This window comes from Equus przewalskii, chromosome 14 (assembly GCF_037783145.1).
Source record: "Equus przewalskii isolate Varuska chromosome 14, EquPr2, whole genome shotgun sequence".
Taxonomy (NCBI): domain Eukaryota; kingdom Metazoa; phylum Chordata; class Mammalia; order Perissodactyla; family Equidae; genus Equus; species Equus przewalskii.
This window is the reverse complement of record NC_091844.1, coordinates 63656390-63675950: the sequence shown is the minus strand read 5'-3', so window position 1 is coordinate 63675950 and position 19561 is coordinate 63656390. Positions and strand designations below refer to the sequence as shown.

General features: G+C 37.6%; 1 protein-coding gene across 5 annotated transcripts in view; it reads left to right on the top strand.

The window, feature by feature from the left end:
* The window catches only part of TTC27 (tetratricopeptide repeat domain 27), a 177876-nt gene that overhangs the window by 22229 nt on the left and 136086 nt on the right, over positions 1 to 19561 (top strand). For 3 of the 5 annotated variants that reach the window (XM_070574210.1, XM_070574213.1, XM_070574214.1), the window contains exons 6-8: positions 7083 to 7247; positions 9169 to 9302; positions 16505 to 16617. In XM_070574210.1, coding sequence (XP_070430311.1) covers positions 7083 to 7247; positions 9169 to 9302; positions 16505 to 16617 — 412 coding nt within the window. The remainder of the gene's footprint in view (positions 1 to 7082; positions 7248 to 9168; positions 9303 to 16504; positions 16618 to 19561) is intronic. The other 2 variants (XM_070574215.1, XM_070574211.1) reach the window with 1 other exon arrangement.

Below are 19561 nucleotides of genomic sequence, written 5' to 3'. Positions count from 1 at the left end.
CTGGAATCAATAATTTCTCCAAAGAGCTCTGACTCCTTTTAAAGCCTTTCAGCAGACATAGCTAGAAAGTATATGTGTGTGTATACACACATACATATGTACATCTGTCTCTATTTCTATATTTATCTCTGCATTAAAAAACATGAATTTACATCATCTCCAATTCCGATCTAATATCACAGGGTTTATTCTAGTCTTCTCCTTCCAAATTTGTAACTCCCTTCTGTGACAGTGAAAAACCAGGCTTCCATTAACCTTAATATATTTATTTGTACAGTCTTCCAGTATGTAATAAATCTCCCAGCCTGTAGACTGTCTCTGCAATTACAGCCTCTACCATCTAGGCTGATCCCTTGGCCCTGGCCTCGTGGAACGCACAGCTTAGTTCTTGACCTGGCTCTGTTGAACGCTGGTCAAGTCCCTGGCCCTGTCAGACACACCAGTTGAGACCCCAGCCCCAGCAGACATACTAGTCTCTGACTGATCCCCAGCTCCAGCAAACTCTCTGGGCAAGCCCTGAACTTTACAACCGTGCTGGCTGAGTCTCTGGTCAAGCCACCAGTCCTGGTTTAGGTGAAGGCATAGATCATGTCTCCAACCTAGGCAAGCACTCCACCTGAGGTCTTTTTTGAGACTTTCTTCCTGGCACACACGCTGGTTGAATCCCCAGCCAAGACTAGGCCCCAGCAAACATGCCTGTCAAGTCCCTGACCCTGACCGGGGAGCTCCAGTTAAAATTTAACCTTGCAAAGTGTTTATGTCCTTGACTGACATTCGTGTCCTTCTTTTCGTTAACTGAAAATCTTTTTCCTAACAATATTAACATGATTACTTGCTTTATTCTGCATATAAAATGTTCAATGGGGAAAGAATAGTCTTTTCAACAAATGGCGCTGGGACTGCCAGGTAGCTACATGCAAAAGAATGAAATGGGACCCTTACCTTACATCATATGCGAAAGTTAAACCCAAACACATCAAAGACCTAAATGTAGGAAGAAAATATAAAACTCTTAGGAGAAAATTTAGGGTAGATCTTTATGACCTCAGATTTGGCAATGGATTCTTAGATATGGCACCAAAAACATGAGCAACAAATGAAAAAAATAAATTGGATTTCATCAAAATTTTAAAGATTTTTGTGTTTCAAAGGATACTATCAAGAAAGTGAAAAGACAACCTGCAGAATGGGAGAAAATATTTGCAAATCATACAACCGAGAACGGACTTGTATATAGAATATGTAAAGAACTCTGACAACTCAATAATTAAAAAGATAAATCACCCAATTGAAAAAATGGGCAAAAGATTTGAACAGACATTTCTCTAAAGAAGATAGCCAGATGACCAATAAACACATGAGAAGATGTTCAATATTATTAATCGTTATGGAAATGGAAATCAAAACCACAGTGAGATGTCAGTTCACCCTCAGGATGGATATAATGAAAAAGTCAGATAATAACAAGTGTTGTTGAGGCTGTGGAAAAATTGGAACCCTCATACACTACAGGTAGGAATAAAATGGTACAGCCACTTTGAAGACAGTTTGGCAAGTTCCTTAAATGGTTGACCACAGAATTATCATATGACCTAGCAATTCAACTTCTAGATATCTACCTAAGAGAAATGAAAACATAGGTCCACACAAAACCTTGTGTCTGAATGTTTATAGCAGCGTTATTCATAATAGCCAAAAGATGAAAGCCACTCAAGTGTCCATCAGCTGGTACATGGATAAACAAAATGTTATGTATCCATACAATGGATTCCATTATAATATTATTTAGCCATAAAAAGATATGAAGTACTGATACGTACTAAAGCACAGAAGAGCCTTGAAAACATCGTATTAAGTTATAGAAGCCAGTCACAAAAGACTGCATATTATATGATTTCATTTATAGTGAAATGTCCAGAATAGGCAAATCTACAGAGTCAGAAAGTAGATTAGTGGTTGTTTAGGGCTGTGGGAGGAATTTGGGAAGGAGAAAGTGACAGCTAAAAGGGATGGGATATATTTTTGAGGTGATGAAAATGTTCTAAAGTTAACTGTGGTGATGGTTGCACATTTCTTTGAATATACTAAAAGCCATTGAATTGTATACTTTAAATGGATGAATTGTTTGTATGTGAATTATCTCAATAAAGGTGTTTGAAAAAAGAGGCAAAGGTCATAGGCTTTGCTCTTGTGGTGGGCTTGTTCTGGTTCAGGCTGGTTCGTGATTGCATCTCTTAAACAGTTAAATGCTTACAAACCCACCCTTGAGTTCCTTGGGGCAGTCAGTCGGTGACCATTTCTCTGCTGAAGTAGATACTTCCAGCAGCTTTCAACTTTTACTGTAAATCAGAAGCTTTAAAAATAGATGAAAACCTAACTCTCCTTAAAACTTGTTTATCAAGAGACTCAGCCTTCTTTTCCAAACTTTGAAGATGTCCTGTCTTTTGAAGTTTGAAGCTGCAATGTTAGGTTGTGGTCCTTGGCTTTCTCCTGGGTGTTGTTTCCTCAGTTTTCTCTCTACTTAGGGGAGGTAAGGTGAAGTAAAACTCAGACATTATGTTTTTGTATACTAGAGTTATATAAAGTAATTTAGCAGTTGCTGTACTGTAACAAGCTTATCTTGGTGATGAACTCTCTGTTTCCGTTTGCTTGGAAATACATTATTTTGCCCTTGAAGTGTTGGCTAAAGGGTTCTAGGTTCATAGCTATCTTTTCTCAGCACTGTGAGATATTCTGGTTTTTTTGTTTGTTTCCACTGTTAGTGTTGAAAAATCAGTCACTGGTTCAATTACTCTTCCTCTGCGGGTTGTCTGCCTTTTTCCTTTGCTGCTCTCAAGATCCTCTCCTTGTATCTGATATTCTTTGGTTTGACTCTGACTGGACTAGGTATGGATTTCTTTCTGTTTATCTTACTAGGGATTTAATGGGCTTTCTGATTCTGAGATTTAGTGTCTTTCCACATTTCTGGCAAATTCTTAGCCATTATCTCTTCAAATATTGTCTCTTCTTCATTGTCTGTTTTCTCCTAGATCTTCAGATATGTTACAACTTCTCACCTGCATCCTCAACATTCTTTAATTTTTTAAATTTTCTGTTTCTTTGTTTCCCTGTGTTGCAGTCTGCGTAATTATATTTAGATCTTCTAGTTCTCTGGTCTGTCTATTTAATTTTTAAAAAGTGTCTAAACTTCTTTTTCGTTCCTTTTCCAATTCACCTGGTCAATTTCTATAATTTCTTGTTTCTTATTTATTTATTTATTTTGCTGAGGGAGATTCACCCTGAGCTAACATCTGTTGCCAGTCTTTCTCATCTTTTGCTAAGGAAGATTAGCCCTAAGCCAACATCTATGCCAGTCTTCCTCTACTTCACATATGGGTCAGCGCCAACAGCAGGCTGACGAGTGGTGTAGGTCTGCGCCCGGGAACTGAACCCGTGAACCTGGGCTGCAGGAGTAGAATGCACTGAACCTAACCACTATGCCATGGGGCTGGCTCCTATAGTTTCTTGTTCATATTTTTTAGCTTTTTGTTTCTTGAAACCTATTAAACATTTCATATACTGTATCTGGTCATTTCAGCCTCTGAAGGCTTTGAGAGTCTGTTTCTGCATTTTGTTGAGAAAGCTAACTTTCAAATTCTAGCACCATGTTTTCTACATTCTGTTTTTTGGTTTTTTTTTACTATGAGCTCAAGTGCCTAGGAAATTTATGTGTGAGAATCCTGAATTTGAATCCTGATTGAAGTGGGATTCCTTTAGAAGAGGATTTATCTTTGTTTCTGCCCCTTCTCTCGTGACCTAAATTCCTGGCTTGAGGGTTTTTTGGAACTACATGGATAGCCCGAATTTGACCCACAGATCTATGTGAAGTCAGTCTTACGGTTATGAATTCTTGGGATAAAATTTTTCCCCTTCACCCACTGACATTTTTCTTGCTAACTTCTGCATGGCAGGCTTATCTCCTTTTTAACCTTTCAGTAAACATACAATTCTTTGGGTCTCAGCTTTAAATGGAGATCTCCTTCTAAAAGATTTTTAAATTTTCTTTTTCCTTTTTCTCCCCAAAGCCCCCTGGCACATAGTTTATGTTTTTAGTTGTGGGCCCTTCTAATTGTGGCATGTGGGATGCTGCCTCAGCGTGGCTTGATGAGCAGTGCTGTGTCCACGCCCAGGATCCGAACCAGCGAAACCCTAGGCTGCTGAAGCGGAGTGCGCTAACTTAACCACTCCGCCACGGGCTTGGGGCGAGGGGCTGGCCCCGGAGATCTCCTTCTAGACTGCCTACTTTGGGTGCCTCTAGGCCTGATCTTTTGTCTTTAGTGCGTCTTTTTGCCATCAAAGTGGAATCCTAAAGTCCCTAGGGTTTGATAGATAGCTTCAGGGCAGAATAGGGCTTCAGTGCATGCTTAATTCCCGAAGTTGCTGTTTTCATTTACTTTTTGTTCTCTGAGGATTTCTTATTTTGTTCCCAGCACAATCGTTAACATAAAGATATATTAAAAATTTTTAATGCAGCTTTTTAAAGGTGTTTTTATTGGAAGAGTCATTGATGATGCTGTTGGAATCTAAAGAGTAAGCTAGTTCTTAAAAAAAAAAATCAAGATCTGTCCCCCTACTTTATTTGTCTAACATGTTGTCTTTGACCCCTGAACACATGAGATGCAGATAAAGTACAAATGTACAAGATCAAAGCCAATTATACTTATACATATATATATATGTATACACACACATGCTTACATACATATAGACAAGCAGGTAAGTAGGTAGGAGGGAAGATAGATACAGACAGACAGCTTTGGGCATTTATGTGACTTGTTTATCTCTTCTTAGGACAGTGTAAATTTCATTGTCTTCCCTAGATGTGTATGAGTTATCACAACATAACAAGTCTACTTAAATGCAGAAGTGGCCTTTCTGTGATATTTGAAAAAGAGGATTTTTAAAGGCCTTGCCCAAGCTTCACGTCTCTTGATACGTTTGCATCCAGAACCTTTAGGGAAGACGACTTTGTTGCCGTTGACAACCAAGCAGAATTGCGTCACTTGTGAATTGGGCTAAGATCATAGAAGGTTATTATATTTCTGAGAGTAATGGCTAGACACTCAGGAATAATGGGCAGACAAAAGGCAAAGAGAGTTAACAAAGAAAAAGCACTCACTGAGAACACGGAGTATCATCAGATCCAGCTTTTCTTCAGTTTGGTTTGCATGGAGGAAATCTAAGAATTTTCACTGTGAGATATTCTTGTTTGGATGCCTGTCTCTGCCTTTTGAAGTAAGACATATAATCTTGACTTATTCTCTTTATTTGAGTCAAGGGAATCTCTAAAAGTCTGGCCATATATAGAGAAACACTATCTTTCTTTTTCAAACTCATTTTAATTTCAGTTCATAGTAAGACAAAGGATGTCTATTTCTTAGCTAGAGGTATTTTTGCTAGATTACTCCGTGGTAAGGTAGATTGGGTTTTGGGACAACACCTCTACCCTGTTGACCTTACTCCTTCCTCTGCCAACTCCCTCCCCCGTTTTTCCAACAAGCTTGGATTTGTATCCTGGCTTTGCCATTTTAACAGCTGAGGCGACTAGTCAGTAAGCTGTCTGAGTTCAATTTTCTTTTTTTTTTTTTTTAAGATTTTTTTTTTATTTTTTCCTTTTTCTCCCCAAAGCTCCCCGTACACAGTTGTATATTCTTCGTTGTGGGTCCTTCTAGTTGTGGCATGTGGGATGCCGCCTCAGCGTGGTCTGAGGAGCAGTGCCATGCCCGCGCCCAGGATTCGAACCAACGAAACACTGGGCCGCCTGCAGCGGAGTGCGCGAACTTAACCACTCGGCCACGGGGCCAGCCCCTGAGTTCAATTTTCTAATGAATTAAGTGGGGATAATGTCAACTTGAGAGACATCATTGCGAGAATTAAATGACACAACGTGTAAAATTCCTAGTGCTAGCCAGAGTAGGCATTCAGTGTTATCACTTCCCCTTTAGCTTGAATGATAGAAAACTGATTCTCAGACTTTGGATATTGGAAATGCGTTTTCTGTTCCTTCATTATGCATTTATTCTTGTGGACTGCTTTGTGAAATGCTGACTAACCCATACTGAAACATTTGTGAGGGGCAGTTTATCAGGGATATTGTAGAGGGATGGAGATGGATGAGGTGACCTGGTAGACACCCCCTGCAACTGGGTGGATGTCAGCTAGCCCCTTTATTATATATAATTCATTTTGACAATCATTTTATTTCAGATACTATGTTGGTACGTTATTATCCGCCTATCTGTTCATCTCAGGTATTTAAAGAAATAACTTAGAATCTGACTGCTAAGCCAATGTTCATTCATTCTCTATATGATACTCATACTGTCTTAGATATATATGGATTTATATCTGTTTCTCCTTTTCTTTTTTTTTTTTTTTAAAGATTTTATTTTTTCCTTTTTCTCCCCAAAGCCCCCCTGGTACATAGTTGTGTATTCTTCGTTGTGGGTTCCTCTAGTTGTGGCATGTGGGACGCTGCCTCAGCGTGGTCTGACGAGCAGTGCCATGTCCGCGCCCGGGATTCGAACCGACGAAACACTGGGCCGCCTGCAGCGGAGCGCGCGACCTTAACCACTCGGCCACGGGGCCAGCCCCGTGTTTCTCCTTTTCTTTTAGGGGAGAAATTCTATATTCTTTAGGAGGGAAACTAAACTGATCCCTTCTTCATTAGATTTTCGTGTTGTTTAACTCTTTGTAGATTCATTTGGTACTTTGTATCATCACTTTGTATTGCCGTTATTTTTTTTACAGCATGATTAAGACAAGCACTCTAAAACATGAAGGAGCAGGGTTATGAATTGTTTCTCCTAGGACTGTGTGGTATAAAGGAGGTAAATGTCTTTAGCTTCATGCTTGGAATGTGCAAGTGCTCAGAGAATGCCAGCTGTGAACTATTGTTATATGTTTCTCATCTTCCAGATTTAAAATTCTTTAAGAGCAGGGACTATATAATATATCCTTCACATATTATGGACTCAACATTTTAATCATTAATATGATTTTATTCTCATCATAGTTTTTAATTTTCATCTTTCCTCTTGCAGTGATAAAACTAGAGAATCTGTTTGTAGGCGATTCAGGTCGATATTTGGCTATTCAATTCCATCTGGAATGTGCATATATATTTTTATATTATTATGAATATAAAAAAGCAAAAGATGAGTTCAATATTGCTAAAGACATCAGCAAATTACAAATTGATTTGACAGGTAAGACTTTTTTACCTTTTGTGGATAATTAATTTATTTTTATGGTAAAACTAATACATACATTCGCAGTTTGGTTGTATTGTTTGGTTGTATTTGATTTTCTGTGTCCTATTCTTTGCTTTACAAAAATAGATTTTTAAAGATTTTGTTTTAAAAATTCATAGTCTTAGAACAAATTTGAAATTACATATTTTCTTTATGCCAGGGATGTCTATTTATTTTCTAATCTAGTTAGACACATGTTAGGAATAAATAGCAGCCAGGCAGTCCACAAATGAACTTTTGACCATTTGGTCATGGGTGGGGGCTTCCTAAGCTCCTCTTGATTCCCAAGTTTAGGTTGGCTTTCCTACATGGCCTTTTCTTGTAAATACCCACCTACGGCTTCCATCCTGCTTTTCTTAAGAACAGAAATTTTTGACTGTTGTGTTTAGATGTTTCTTCAATGCTTTACAACACTATCTGGCATGTAGTTGGCACTCAGTAAATATTTGTTGAATGAACAAATAAATCACAGAATTTCTCCTAAAACCTCTGTGTTTCTTCTGAATACCAAATTAGAAACAGTGGTTTCTTTTGATGTATTGCTCTATCCCTAGTGTCTCATAATAAATTGACATTCAATATTGAAGATAGTATGCAAGTCAGACATCAGCATTGATCACACCATTTATACCTGTTGAACCTGGGCTCAGCCTTCCAGCCTATGACTGCTAACCTGTGAATATTGAAATGATTGAACCTATTTGTCCTTTCTGGGCTAGTCTAGATCATCTCTAAGGCCCATTCTTAGCCCACATATTCTATGCTTCTTATTGAGCTAGTCCTGTCAATAAAATCCTTCAGATATATTATGAGTTAAATATGACTTTGTGGCCTGATCTGGGATCTTAGCCATCTTTTATTACATTGTTTGTATGAGGACAATTGTTAAATATCCAGCTTATAACTTTTGGAACAATGACCATGTGTAAGTTGGAGTCTTGTATGTATTTGAAAATATATATAATATAACTTGTGAGGTTAGTTTCAGAGATTATGTTTTGGTCCTAGGACTATTTAAAAAACTAGTATCACAGTACTCTGTATAGTCAGCTTTAGCTGTTGGTGTGTTTACTAGCTAGTTCTTCATATTCGTTTCCAAGTTAAGAGGGAAGAACTTGGTACAAATGTGGCGCTCACAGATATAAAATGAGAATCAGATTATTATTTTGTTTGGTTCAGCTGTAGCCTTACTATAAAAAAATAAGCAGTATTAGACCATCTCAATAGCTATTTTAGTGTACCATGTTTAAAAGGTGGATGTATAACTTAGAGCCAGACTCACTGCAGGATGAAGTCCAGACTTCTCACACTGGTCTTTGTAATCTGGCTGTTGCCAGAGAATGGATATTAGAACTTTTGCTTCTCTTAAAGCTATTCTGCAGCAAGTTATTTCAGATACAAAATGAAACAAATTTTGGTGCTACGTGAAGCCAGATAGTGTAATAGAAATACTGTTGGACTTAGAAGCTGAAGACTGGCTTTAAGCTCTGGCTCTGATACAGAGAAACCCTGTGATCTTAGGCAAGTGGCTGCACCTCAGAACCTCTGTTTTTTCATCTGTTATGTGGACATGATAATATTTCTTCTACCTACGATGCTTAATGAGTTACTCTTTTTTGAGGAAGGAAGTAGTTTGAGGCAAAAATAAATACGTGGAATCTAGTGACAGGAATCCTGGGTTTGAGGTCTGTCCCCATAGCTAACTGGCTTTATGATTTTATGAGTCATTTTAAAATCATCACTGGGCCTAAGATTTCTCTTATTTGAAATGGAGAAAATACCTTATAAACTCTAAAGCAGTCTGAAAATATTACTGTTTATGATTGTACAGTAGATCTGATTGACAAATCAATAAATATAATTTCATTTTTTTCAGGCGCTTTGGGAAAAAGGACACGGTTCCAGGAAAATTATGTGGCACAACTTATTCTAGATGTAAGAAGAGAGAGAGATGTGTTTTCCAATTGTGAATTCAGTCCAGCCCCTACTCCTCAGGAACATTTAACCAAGGTGGGTAGGATTGTAAGTTATTAACATCCAAGTCTAACAGCTTCTTTAGGTAAGTTTTGTAGAAACACTGAATGAGGTGGGAAGAGGCTTCATTTTGTCCTTTCTTGAGCTTTCTCAAGGTGGCTGGGGGGTTAAAAAAAAAACAACCCATATTTAAGCGTTTTTCACTGTTAAGTGGAGATAAAATGTTGTTTTTCTTCCTGACTTCAGTAAATATGAGTTAATGATGCAGTTAGTTATGTGTTACCCGCCTTGAAAAAATCCAAATGGCAGACTGAGTAGTGACTAATTTTTCTAGCTGGTACCATATTTGTTGCCTTACTTTTGCCTTCCATGGATATTTTCTAACATTAAGAGGCTTGAAATTTCTTGGGCTTCTTCTAAATATGTAAACAGATGATCAGAATTCCTTTTTACCAGTTTTCTGATCTGTCTTTTGTTACTCTGTCATTACTGGGCTGGTTGCTGTCTTAGTATGTTTTTCCTCAGTTGGCTGATGCGTTCTCTTCTTGTAGCTTAAATTTATGGCTCTTGGTCAGTTTATCTGCTTTTAGGCCTTTCCGTCTGCTTCCGTGGAAGTCATTAGCATTTATATTTCCTTATCCCAGAGACCCCAAACCAACACTTTTGGTTGTCCTTTGGTTGATGTTAGTATCCTTCAAGCCCATGTCTTGCTAACCCTTCATTCCAGGGCCTGCAAACAAATTTGCCTTGGGTACATTGAACACTAAAATTCTATCCTGCACTGAAAATAATGCCAAGGCTAGGGTCCATGGATGCTAGCACTCAGGAGTCCCAAGGAAGGCCTTTGATGAGATATTGAATACCTCCTGGGTTGTTCCGAGTACTTGTTTGCATTTCTGATAACTTCAGAGAGGAACAGCTATTGATTCTAAGAGGAGAAGGAAGGAAGGGAAAGATGTACCAACTCCAGGATAAGACTACAGAGGGTGCAGCCTGTACTTCCTGAACTAGGTAGAACCGTAGCTGAATGAATGTTTGTACTGCTCTGTTGATGCTTGTAGGGAACTGTGTTGATACCTGCTTCCATCCCCCATTTCCTCCTTATATAGACTTGATCCTCCTTCTTAAGCTTTTTGATGTAACCTAAGTCCTTGCCTAAGTCTTAGATTCACTGTCATAAGCCTGATTTTTAGGCCACAGCACCAACGGGAAGAGATTTAATTCTGCAATCCAAGTATATAATTTAGTAATCCATTGTTGCTTATAGTTTAGTAATCCATATGGAGTTCTATTGAGAATTGCCCCCTGTGATGATAAACAGGATATGATGACTATTATGAGGAATGTATGAAAATGATGTACAATTTAATACAGAATTTATTTAATCTTTCAGTATACCTTCAGATAGTCTTAGGGTTTCCATTAATTACTACTTAAAGGTGGGAAGTACAAATTATGTGATGTAGGTATGGATTAGATAGAAACAACTTTATACTCAAGGATGGAAGATAGAATTGTTTAATTAGTTATATATCATATTTCCTTATGTCAGAGACACTATTAGATTATAAAATAAAGCATCTGTTTAATAACCTCTCTTCGGGGAAAAAAAGGAGCACTATTATACCAATTATAGTGATTACAGAATATATCCTGATTAAAAATGTTACAATTTCAAAATGTATATCTGAGAATTGAGGAAATACGGTAATTTTATTGCCAGTGAGGAACATAATATTTCCCTTTGGGCCTTCCTAGATTTTTAACCTGTTATTAATGGGGAATTACATGGACTAAAGCTATTGGATATCCAAATTTAATAAGTCAACAATTATGAGCAACACCCATGTGGAAATCAAAGACACAGTCTCTGTTCTTTATTGTTCAGTTGTGTGTTGGGGGAAGGGAGAATAAATTAAGACTGTGTATTCACAGAAAACACAAACATACATGCAATCAGCCATCACGGGTAGGAAAAATACATTAAATGCCGAATATGGTGTGTCCCACATATTGGAGATAAATTATGTGGTAATCCTTTTTTTCCATTAAGCACAATACAGCAATTTATTTAGATGCTTAAAATGAATACAAAGGGAGCTAAAGTTCACAGAATTATACATACTACAACAGTATGTCATATATTAGATGGTATGAATGAATGCACCAGGATGGTGTTTAACAAAAGATAAAACTAAATATCCAAGATGCAGCACTGATTGGTTTGCTGCTTATACATAACACTTTCCTACAGATCTAAAAGGTCTCAAAATTAGTAGCTGCAAACTCAATTCTTGCATGTGATTTTAGCTTAAAAGATTTCAGAAAACAGCTCTGCAGTACCAGTTTTTGTTTTTGTCAGCTGTAACATCAAAGATTTTCACGAGGGAAAATTCTATAATACAAGAGAGTCCTGATATATGTCTTATGTGGCTGGCCTCTGTTGCAGGATTGTACAAGGTTGTATGCAAAACCTCAGCCTGTCCAAAAGTCCATGCTAGCGCAGTGTCAGGCTTTTGCTAGGTAAGCTAGATATAGCGTTTATTACAGCAAAGGCAACACTGAAAACAGAAACAAATCTATGATGGGTACACAGGAACAGTATCATAAGTATCACTTGAAGAGGTCTAAAAGATGGTAGCTAATTTCTTGATTCACTAGAATGTTATGAGGTTCGAGTGGGACTAAAGTAGAACAATATGTTAAATAGAACAGCTAGGTAAGTATGTGCTGCGGCAGACCCATTTTAATTTCAAAGAGAGCTGAATAGGAACCTACAGAATCTTGAATGACTATCAAAAGTATTTTGATCACCTGGTTGTAGCTGGCAAATAATAACGCCCTGCTGCTAGCACTGGCATGTCTCAGATCTTCTGTGGTGAAGGGGAAGGAGCGCCTGGCTGGGAGGAGGAGACTTGGTTCCTGTCCCATCCTTATTGTCTGGCCTGGGTGAGAACCTGGGAAGGATATTATATTCTTAGTTTCCTCATTTATTTTTCCCACATCACACTTTGTTAAAGGATCAGATTAGATTTATAAAAGCACTCTACAAATGTGTTATTAAACACTGGATATTAGTAAGCAGGTTGGTACAACCCCATAAGGATGTAAAAAGGTGAGTTTTGGGGTACTCTAGAGTTGCACTGTCCACTATGGTGACCGTCAGCCGTGTGTGATTGTTAATAAAGTTCGTCCAAATTGAGATATGCTGACGTGTAAAAGACACATCAGATTTCATAGACTGTCTAAGAAGAAAGAATGTATAATATCTAGTTAGTAATTTTCTATTGATAAATGATACAGGGATAATTTTGATGTATTAGGTTAAATAATTTCTTTTTTTCACTTTTTAAAATGTGGCTAGTAGAAAATTTAAAATTACATCTGGCTGTGTTTTAAAAATTCTGAAAGGCCTGTGTTGAAAATGGATGGCCACGAGGCTGTGCTGTCCACCTGCCAGCCCTGCCTTCTGAAGGTGCTGGTTCAGGGAGGAAAGGCCACTTGTTCAGTGGAGACTGAACAGCAGCCTGGATTCTGTCTTCCTCCCATCATTAGTTGTTGGAGGTTGCTGTACTCTTTTCTTGAAACCCTGTGGATAGCGCTAGGCCTACAGTTAGGGGGAATTTGAGGATAGACAAGGAAAGCTGTGCCTTTGGGCCGCGATTTGGGCAGAATAACGGCTTACCAGTTAAGAGGTTGGCCTCTTCTCCACAGGCAGTTTCCAGCCTTCTGAAACTGGGGGCTAAGCCTAGCTCCATTTAGCTTCTAAAGTCTTCTTAGTTTTTAGTTATTCTTATTGAATAAGAAAAAGATTTTAAATCAAGTTTTTTGAGGAATAATTTACATAAAATAAAATTCACCTATTTTAAATGAACACTGAGCTTTGACAAACAGATAGACCCATGTAACCACCACTGCAATCAAAATAAAGAGCAATTTCCCTTATGCCAAAAAGTCCACTTATGCTCTTTTGTGGTCAATCACTTTCCCTACTTCTTTTTTTTTTAAAGATTGGCACCTGAGCTAACAACGCTTGTCAGTCTTTTTTTTTTTTCCCCTACTTTATCTCCCCAAATCCCCCCGGTACATAGTTGTATATCTTAGTTGCAGGTCCTTCTAGTTGTGGCATGTGGGACGCCGCCTCAGCGTGGCCTGATGAGCGGTGACATGTCTATGCCCAGGATCCGAACCGGTGAAACCCTGGGCCCCCACAGCAGAGTACACGAACTTAACCACTCGGCCACAGGTCTGGCCCCAAACTTCCCCTACTTCTGATCTGCTTTCTATCAGATTGGAGCTGCTTTTTCTAGAATTTCAAATAAATGGAATCATATAATAATACTCTGTCCGGTTTCTTTTGCTTAGCATGATGTTTTTGAGATTATCCATGGTGTGATACCAGTTATTAGCTCCTGATTATTGCTGAGTATTATTTCATTGTATGGATAAACCACAGTGTGTTTATCCATTCACCTGTTGGTGGACAGTTGAGCTGTTTCTCGTTTTTGGCTGTAGTGAATAAAGCTGCTTGGAACATGCATGTGTAATTCTCTGTGTGAACATATGTTTTTAATTCTCTTGGGTAAATACCTAGGAATGGAATGACTGAGTTGTGTGATAAGTATATTTGTAACTTGATGAGAAACTCCTAAACTCCTTCCCAAAGTGGTTGTACTATTTTACATTCCCACCATCAATCTGTGAGAGCGCCAGTTTCTCTGTGTCCTTGCCGATGCTTGGTATTGTCAGTCTTTTTAATTTTTGCCATTCCAGCAAGTGTGTGTATGGTGATATCTCATTGTGATTTTATTATTTTTTGATAACTCATTTTTTTAAAAATCAATTTTATGGAAATATAACTTACAGAAAAATTGACCTATTTTATTCGTACAATTTGATGAGATTTGACAAATATATACACTCAACCATTACTGTCAAGATATGTTCCATTACCCTAGAAAATTCCATCATACCACTTTTCAGTTAATCCGCCACTCCTATGGCCCTAAATAATCATTGATCTACTTTCTGTGACTAGAGATAGTATTCCTTTTCTAGAATTTCGTGTGAATGAAATCATATAGTATGTACTTTTTTGTATCTGGCCTCTTTTGCTCAGGATAGTGTTTTTGAGATTTGTCTATGTGGTTGCTTGTGTCAGTACGACCTTTTTATTGCTGGTTAGAATTCCATTGGATGGATGTAGCATAACTTTTTAAAATCTACCTGTTGACAAACATTTGGGTTGTTTCCAGTCTCGGGCTAATATAGATAAAACTGCAGTGAACATTTATATACATATCTTTGTGTGGACATATGTTTTCATTTCTTGTGGGAAACTACTTAGGGGTGGAATTCATAGCTCATACGGTAAATGTATGTTAATTTTAAGAAACTGGCAAACTTTTCTGTGGTTGTACCATTTTACATTTCTACCAGCAATATCTGAAAGTTCTAATTGTTCTAGATCCTTGTCAACATTTGCTATTGTCAGTCTTTTTAATTTTATCCATTCTAATGTGTGCGTACTAAGTAGTTCTGATTTTAATTAGTATGTCTCTGTTGATTACTATTATTGAGGATCTTTTTGTGTGCTTATTGGCCATTTGTATATCTTCTTAAGTGTCTGTACAGATCCTTTGTCCATTTTTTAATTGGGTTTATCTTTTTATTATTGAGTTTTAAGAGTTTTCCATGTTCTGAATACAAGTCCTTTTTCAGATATTTGTTTTGTGCATATACTCCCTGAGTCTGTAGCTTGGCTTTTCATTTTCTTAACTATGTTTCTAAAGAGCAGAAGTTTTAATTTGATGATATCTGATTTATTAAGTTTTTCTCTGGTGGTTCATGTTTTTGTGTCCTAAGTAAGGACTGTATGTCTACCCCAAGGTTGTAAATATTCTCTCCTATGATTTCTTCCAGAAGTATTTTAGTATTACCTTCTACATTAAGGTCTTTGATCAATTTTGGTTTAATTTTTGTATTTGGTATGAGATAAGGGTAGAGGGTCGTTTTTTTCCCCAAATGGATATCCAGTTGTTCCAACATGATTTATTGAAAAGACTTTCATCTGTTGAATCACCTAGGCACCTTTGTTAAAAATCAATTGACCATATAACATGGGTCTAAATTTTTTTACTCTATTCTATTCCATTCTTCTTCATGTCTGTCTTAATGCCAGTACCACACTTTCTTGGCTTTGTAGTAATTCTTTTTTTTTTTTTTTTAAAGATTTTATTTTTCCTTTTTCTCCCCAAAGCCCCCTGGTAATAGTTGTCTATTTTTAGTTGTGGGTCCTACCAGTTGTGCATGTGGGATGCCACCTCAGCATGGCTTGATGAGTGGTGCCATGTCTGTGCCCAGGATTCGAACTGGCAAAAGCCTGGGCTGCCGAAGCAGAGTGCGAGAACTTAACCACTTGGCCACCAGGCCAGCCCTGTAGTAATTCTTTTTTTTTTTTTAAAGATTTTATTTTTCCTTTTTCTCCCCAAAGCCCCCCGGTACATAGTTGTATATTCTTCGTTGTGGGTCCTTCTAGTTGTGGCATGTGGGACGCTGCCTCAACGTGGTTTGATGAGCAGTGCCATGTCCGCGCCTAGGATTCGAACCAACGAAACAGTGCGCTACTTGCAGCAGAGTGCGCGAGCTTAACCACTCGGCCACGGGGCCAGCCCCCCTGTAGTAATTCTTGAAAGCAAGTACTCTGTCAAGTACTCTAAGTCCTCAGATTTTATTCTTTTTCAGGTTGTTTTGGCTATTGTAGATCCTTGTATTTCCATATAAATTTTAGAATCAGGTTGTCAATTTGATATTTCTGTCATTAATTAACAACAAATCACTTGTAACATTTCACAACTAATTACACTATACTGTTGAGAGACAGAGTTGGGTGTTGATGTTTTAGAGTAGAATTTAGAGGTAGAGAATAGAATAATCTGGCTTTGAATCCTGTATCAGTAAAGGGGCTTTTGCATACTAGGCTCAACCAATGATAGCTCTTATTCCCTGTTATTGTTATTGTCAGTACATTCCTGAGGTTAGATGGCACATCCTCCATTTCTGCACAGAAATTGTCCCTGATAACGTTTTTCACTAGAAACAGACTGTTGACCATATGTAGGCATTGTATAATCTTAAACAAAAATGCAAGTTATCCCCCTTAGCAATCTATTGCATACCATCTGTTGAATGAATCAAATTTAATTTTTGGTCTAAATATTTTTTTTGTATTCCACCAGAATCTTGAGCTCAATGATGATACTGTTCTGAATGAGATAAAATTAGCTGATTGTGAACAGTTTCAGATGCCTGACCTATGTGCTGAAGAGCTTGCTGTTATCCTTGGGATCTGGTAAGTTGGTGACTTACTGGGCTACTTTGAACACCTTGCATGTGGTTCTCTTGTGTTGGGGAAATCTTTATTCAAGGAGATCCCAAGAGTTCTAGATGAATAGGGAATCTTGTAATGCTTATGAAGATCCAGAAGGAATACTTGGGCAGCCGTTTAAAGGGTTAGAGATTAGGAATCCCAGGAATCTCCTGTGAGTTTGTAAACTCATCCTTCTCTTTCCTTCATAAGTAAAATTTCTTTGGTTAGCCGTACCTAGGAACAGAACCTTATGTGTGGTGGAAATAGTTTTTCCTTTTTTTTTTCCGTTTTGAAATAATTTCAAACTTGGAAAAGGTTGCAAGGGCAAGGCGTTGGAAAGAACTTTCGAGAATAATTTTCCAATGGGATGCTCTGTCACCCTTGAATACTTTTGTGTGTGTTTCCAACAAATAAGAGTATTTTTGTACATGGCCACAATACAGCTATCAAAATCAGGAAATTAATATTTATATTTACTATCATTTAATTCTCAGACCCCATTCAAGTTTTGCCAGTTGTGCCAATAATCTCCCTTATAGCAAAGGATCCAGTCTAGAACATATGCATTACATTTCATTGTCATGTCTCTTTACTATCTGTTAATCTGAAATAGTTCCTCATTTTTGCTTGACTTTCATGATCTTGTCACTTTTGAAATTTATAAGCCAGTTGTTTTGTAGACGTTCCCTCAATTTGAATTTGTCTGATTTATAAAATTATGATTAGGTTCACATTATGCTTCATTAGCAGGGATATTAGAGAAGGGAAGTTTTGTGGTTCTCGTATCCCAGCAAGATAGAGCACAATTTTGATTTGTCCCACTACTGGTGGTATTAACTTTGATCCATGATTAAAGTGGTGTCTGCCAGGCTTCTCCAACGTAAAGTTATTCTTTTTTACCTTTGTAATTAACATTTTTTAGGTAGGTACTCTCAGATTATATAAATATCACATTTCCCGTCTGGAGATTTAGGAATGTTCAAAATAGGATATCTCACAAAGTTACAGTATTGAAACTAGTAATAGCAATTTAAAAAAGGATGCATTTGGAAAAAAGACTTGTCTTTTAACTCAGTAGAACTCATTCTTTTGTGTTTCCCTCATAGCATTTTACCTCCTTTACACTCACGGTAGGTTTTCATTTATGCAAAAGTAGAATTCAGTTCTGCAGTCCCCTTTTGTTTGTTTAAAAGGAAGCATACCTGTAGAGTTCTGTTTATAAATCCAAATCAATTGACCTATCATATTATTTGATTCCAGTGACAGAATTTATGCTTACCACTGAAAAATTACCGTTCGATTCATAATGATACTTAGTGTTTAAATAATCTAAATAGCATTCATTTACAAGCAATACTATGTGCTAGGAATATCATGTACTTTCACATTATCCCTGATTTATATTCTAGTAACCCTATAGGTTGTTATTTTTCACCATTTTTCAGATGGCAAAACAGAGTTCAAACAACTAAATGAGTTGCTCAGAATAACAAAGCAACAATTAGGGTTTGAATCCAGGTTTTACTGACCCCAAATTCTGAGTTCTCTTTTATGCTGTTTCTTAAAACATTATTTTCACACATTCATAGTTGTCAATTAATCAGAAAATTAAATCAAGCCAAATATATATATATTTAGGCATTCCTGTCTGTTGAGCTTTAGCTGTACTGAGTTAGATTTCACAGTTGAGAGGGGACTAAAAGCCAAGAAGAAAATACTTGTCTTCAAATACTGTTATTTTCCCCAAATAAGATCTTGGTGGAATCTCAATATATAGAACAGTTAAAGTGCTGACTGCATTTCATGGACAATTTACATCTTCATTGTTTGGTAGAAACTACTTGATCATATTCTGAATCTTAGAGCATCTAATACAGTTTATAAACCTCTGGGTTAGAACACCCGTGAAGTGATGATTTGCATGAACTGAGTTACTGTGCAGTTTGTAAACAGTGATTTTGTTATACTGCCTGATCTTTGTCTGATCCCCATGGCCACTAAACCCTATGAAGAGGCACCTTGGACATTGTGGCAGGGTGGGTTGGTTTGGAAAGGAGATGTAGAGAAGGTAAATTCTTATAGTTGATAGACTGGCAAAACAGTGGGGCCGGCTTCATTTCCTTCCCGTCTACTCTTGCCCTTCTGTGGCCTCCTGCTTGAGTTTGATTCTACCTGGACTGCACACTGGAACTTGTCCCAGGTCAAGTATACTTCAGTATACTTGATTGCTTTTGTGTAAAGTCATTGTGGGAGGAATTAAATATAGCAGTATATAGCTTAAAATATAGCAGTCCTTCAGTAATTCAGACTGCTGGAGTGGGGAGGATAATTCCTTTTAATTAACAATCTGGGGGTTGGCCTGGTGGCGTAGTGGTTAAGTTCCCATGCTCTACTTTGGTGGCCCAGGGTTCGCGAGTTTGGATCCTGGGTGCAGACCTACACACTGCTCATCAGGCCAGGCTGTGGCGGCGTCCCACCTACAAAAAAATAGAGGAAGATGAGCACAGATGTTAGCTCAGGGACAATCTTCCTAAAGCAAAAAGAGGAAGACTGGCAACAGATATTAGCTCAGGGCCAAACTTGCTCACCAAAAAAAAAAATTGTCTGATTTTCAAGTATGCATTAATATATGCTAAGCCTAAATCAGTAAATTATGGTCAAAAGTGGTGGCCTGACTCAGTGACTGTGTCATGATTATTTGTAATGACCCTGTCACATTTCACTTTGTCTGTATGCTTTATACAATGAATTTAGGATTGGAATTTTCTGTGTGAGAGATGAATGTTGATCCATTTTGGATGAGGTTCTTATCATGGAATGACATTTATGCTCTTGTTCACTCATCAGAATCATAGTCTTATAACTGAAAGGACCTTAGGCGTTAATTGGGTCATCTTACTGCCCTGGTACAAAAGTCCTTTTTGCA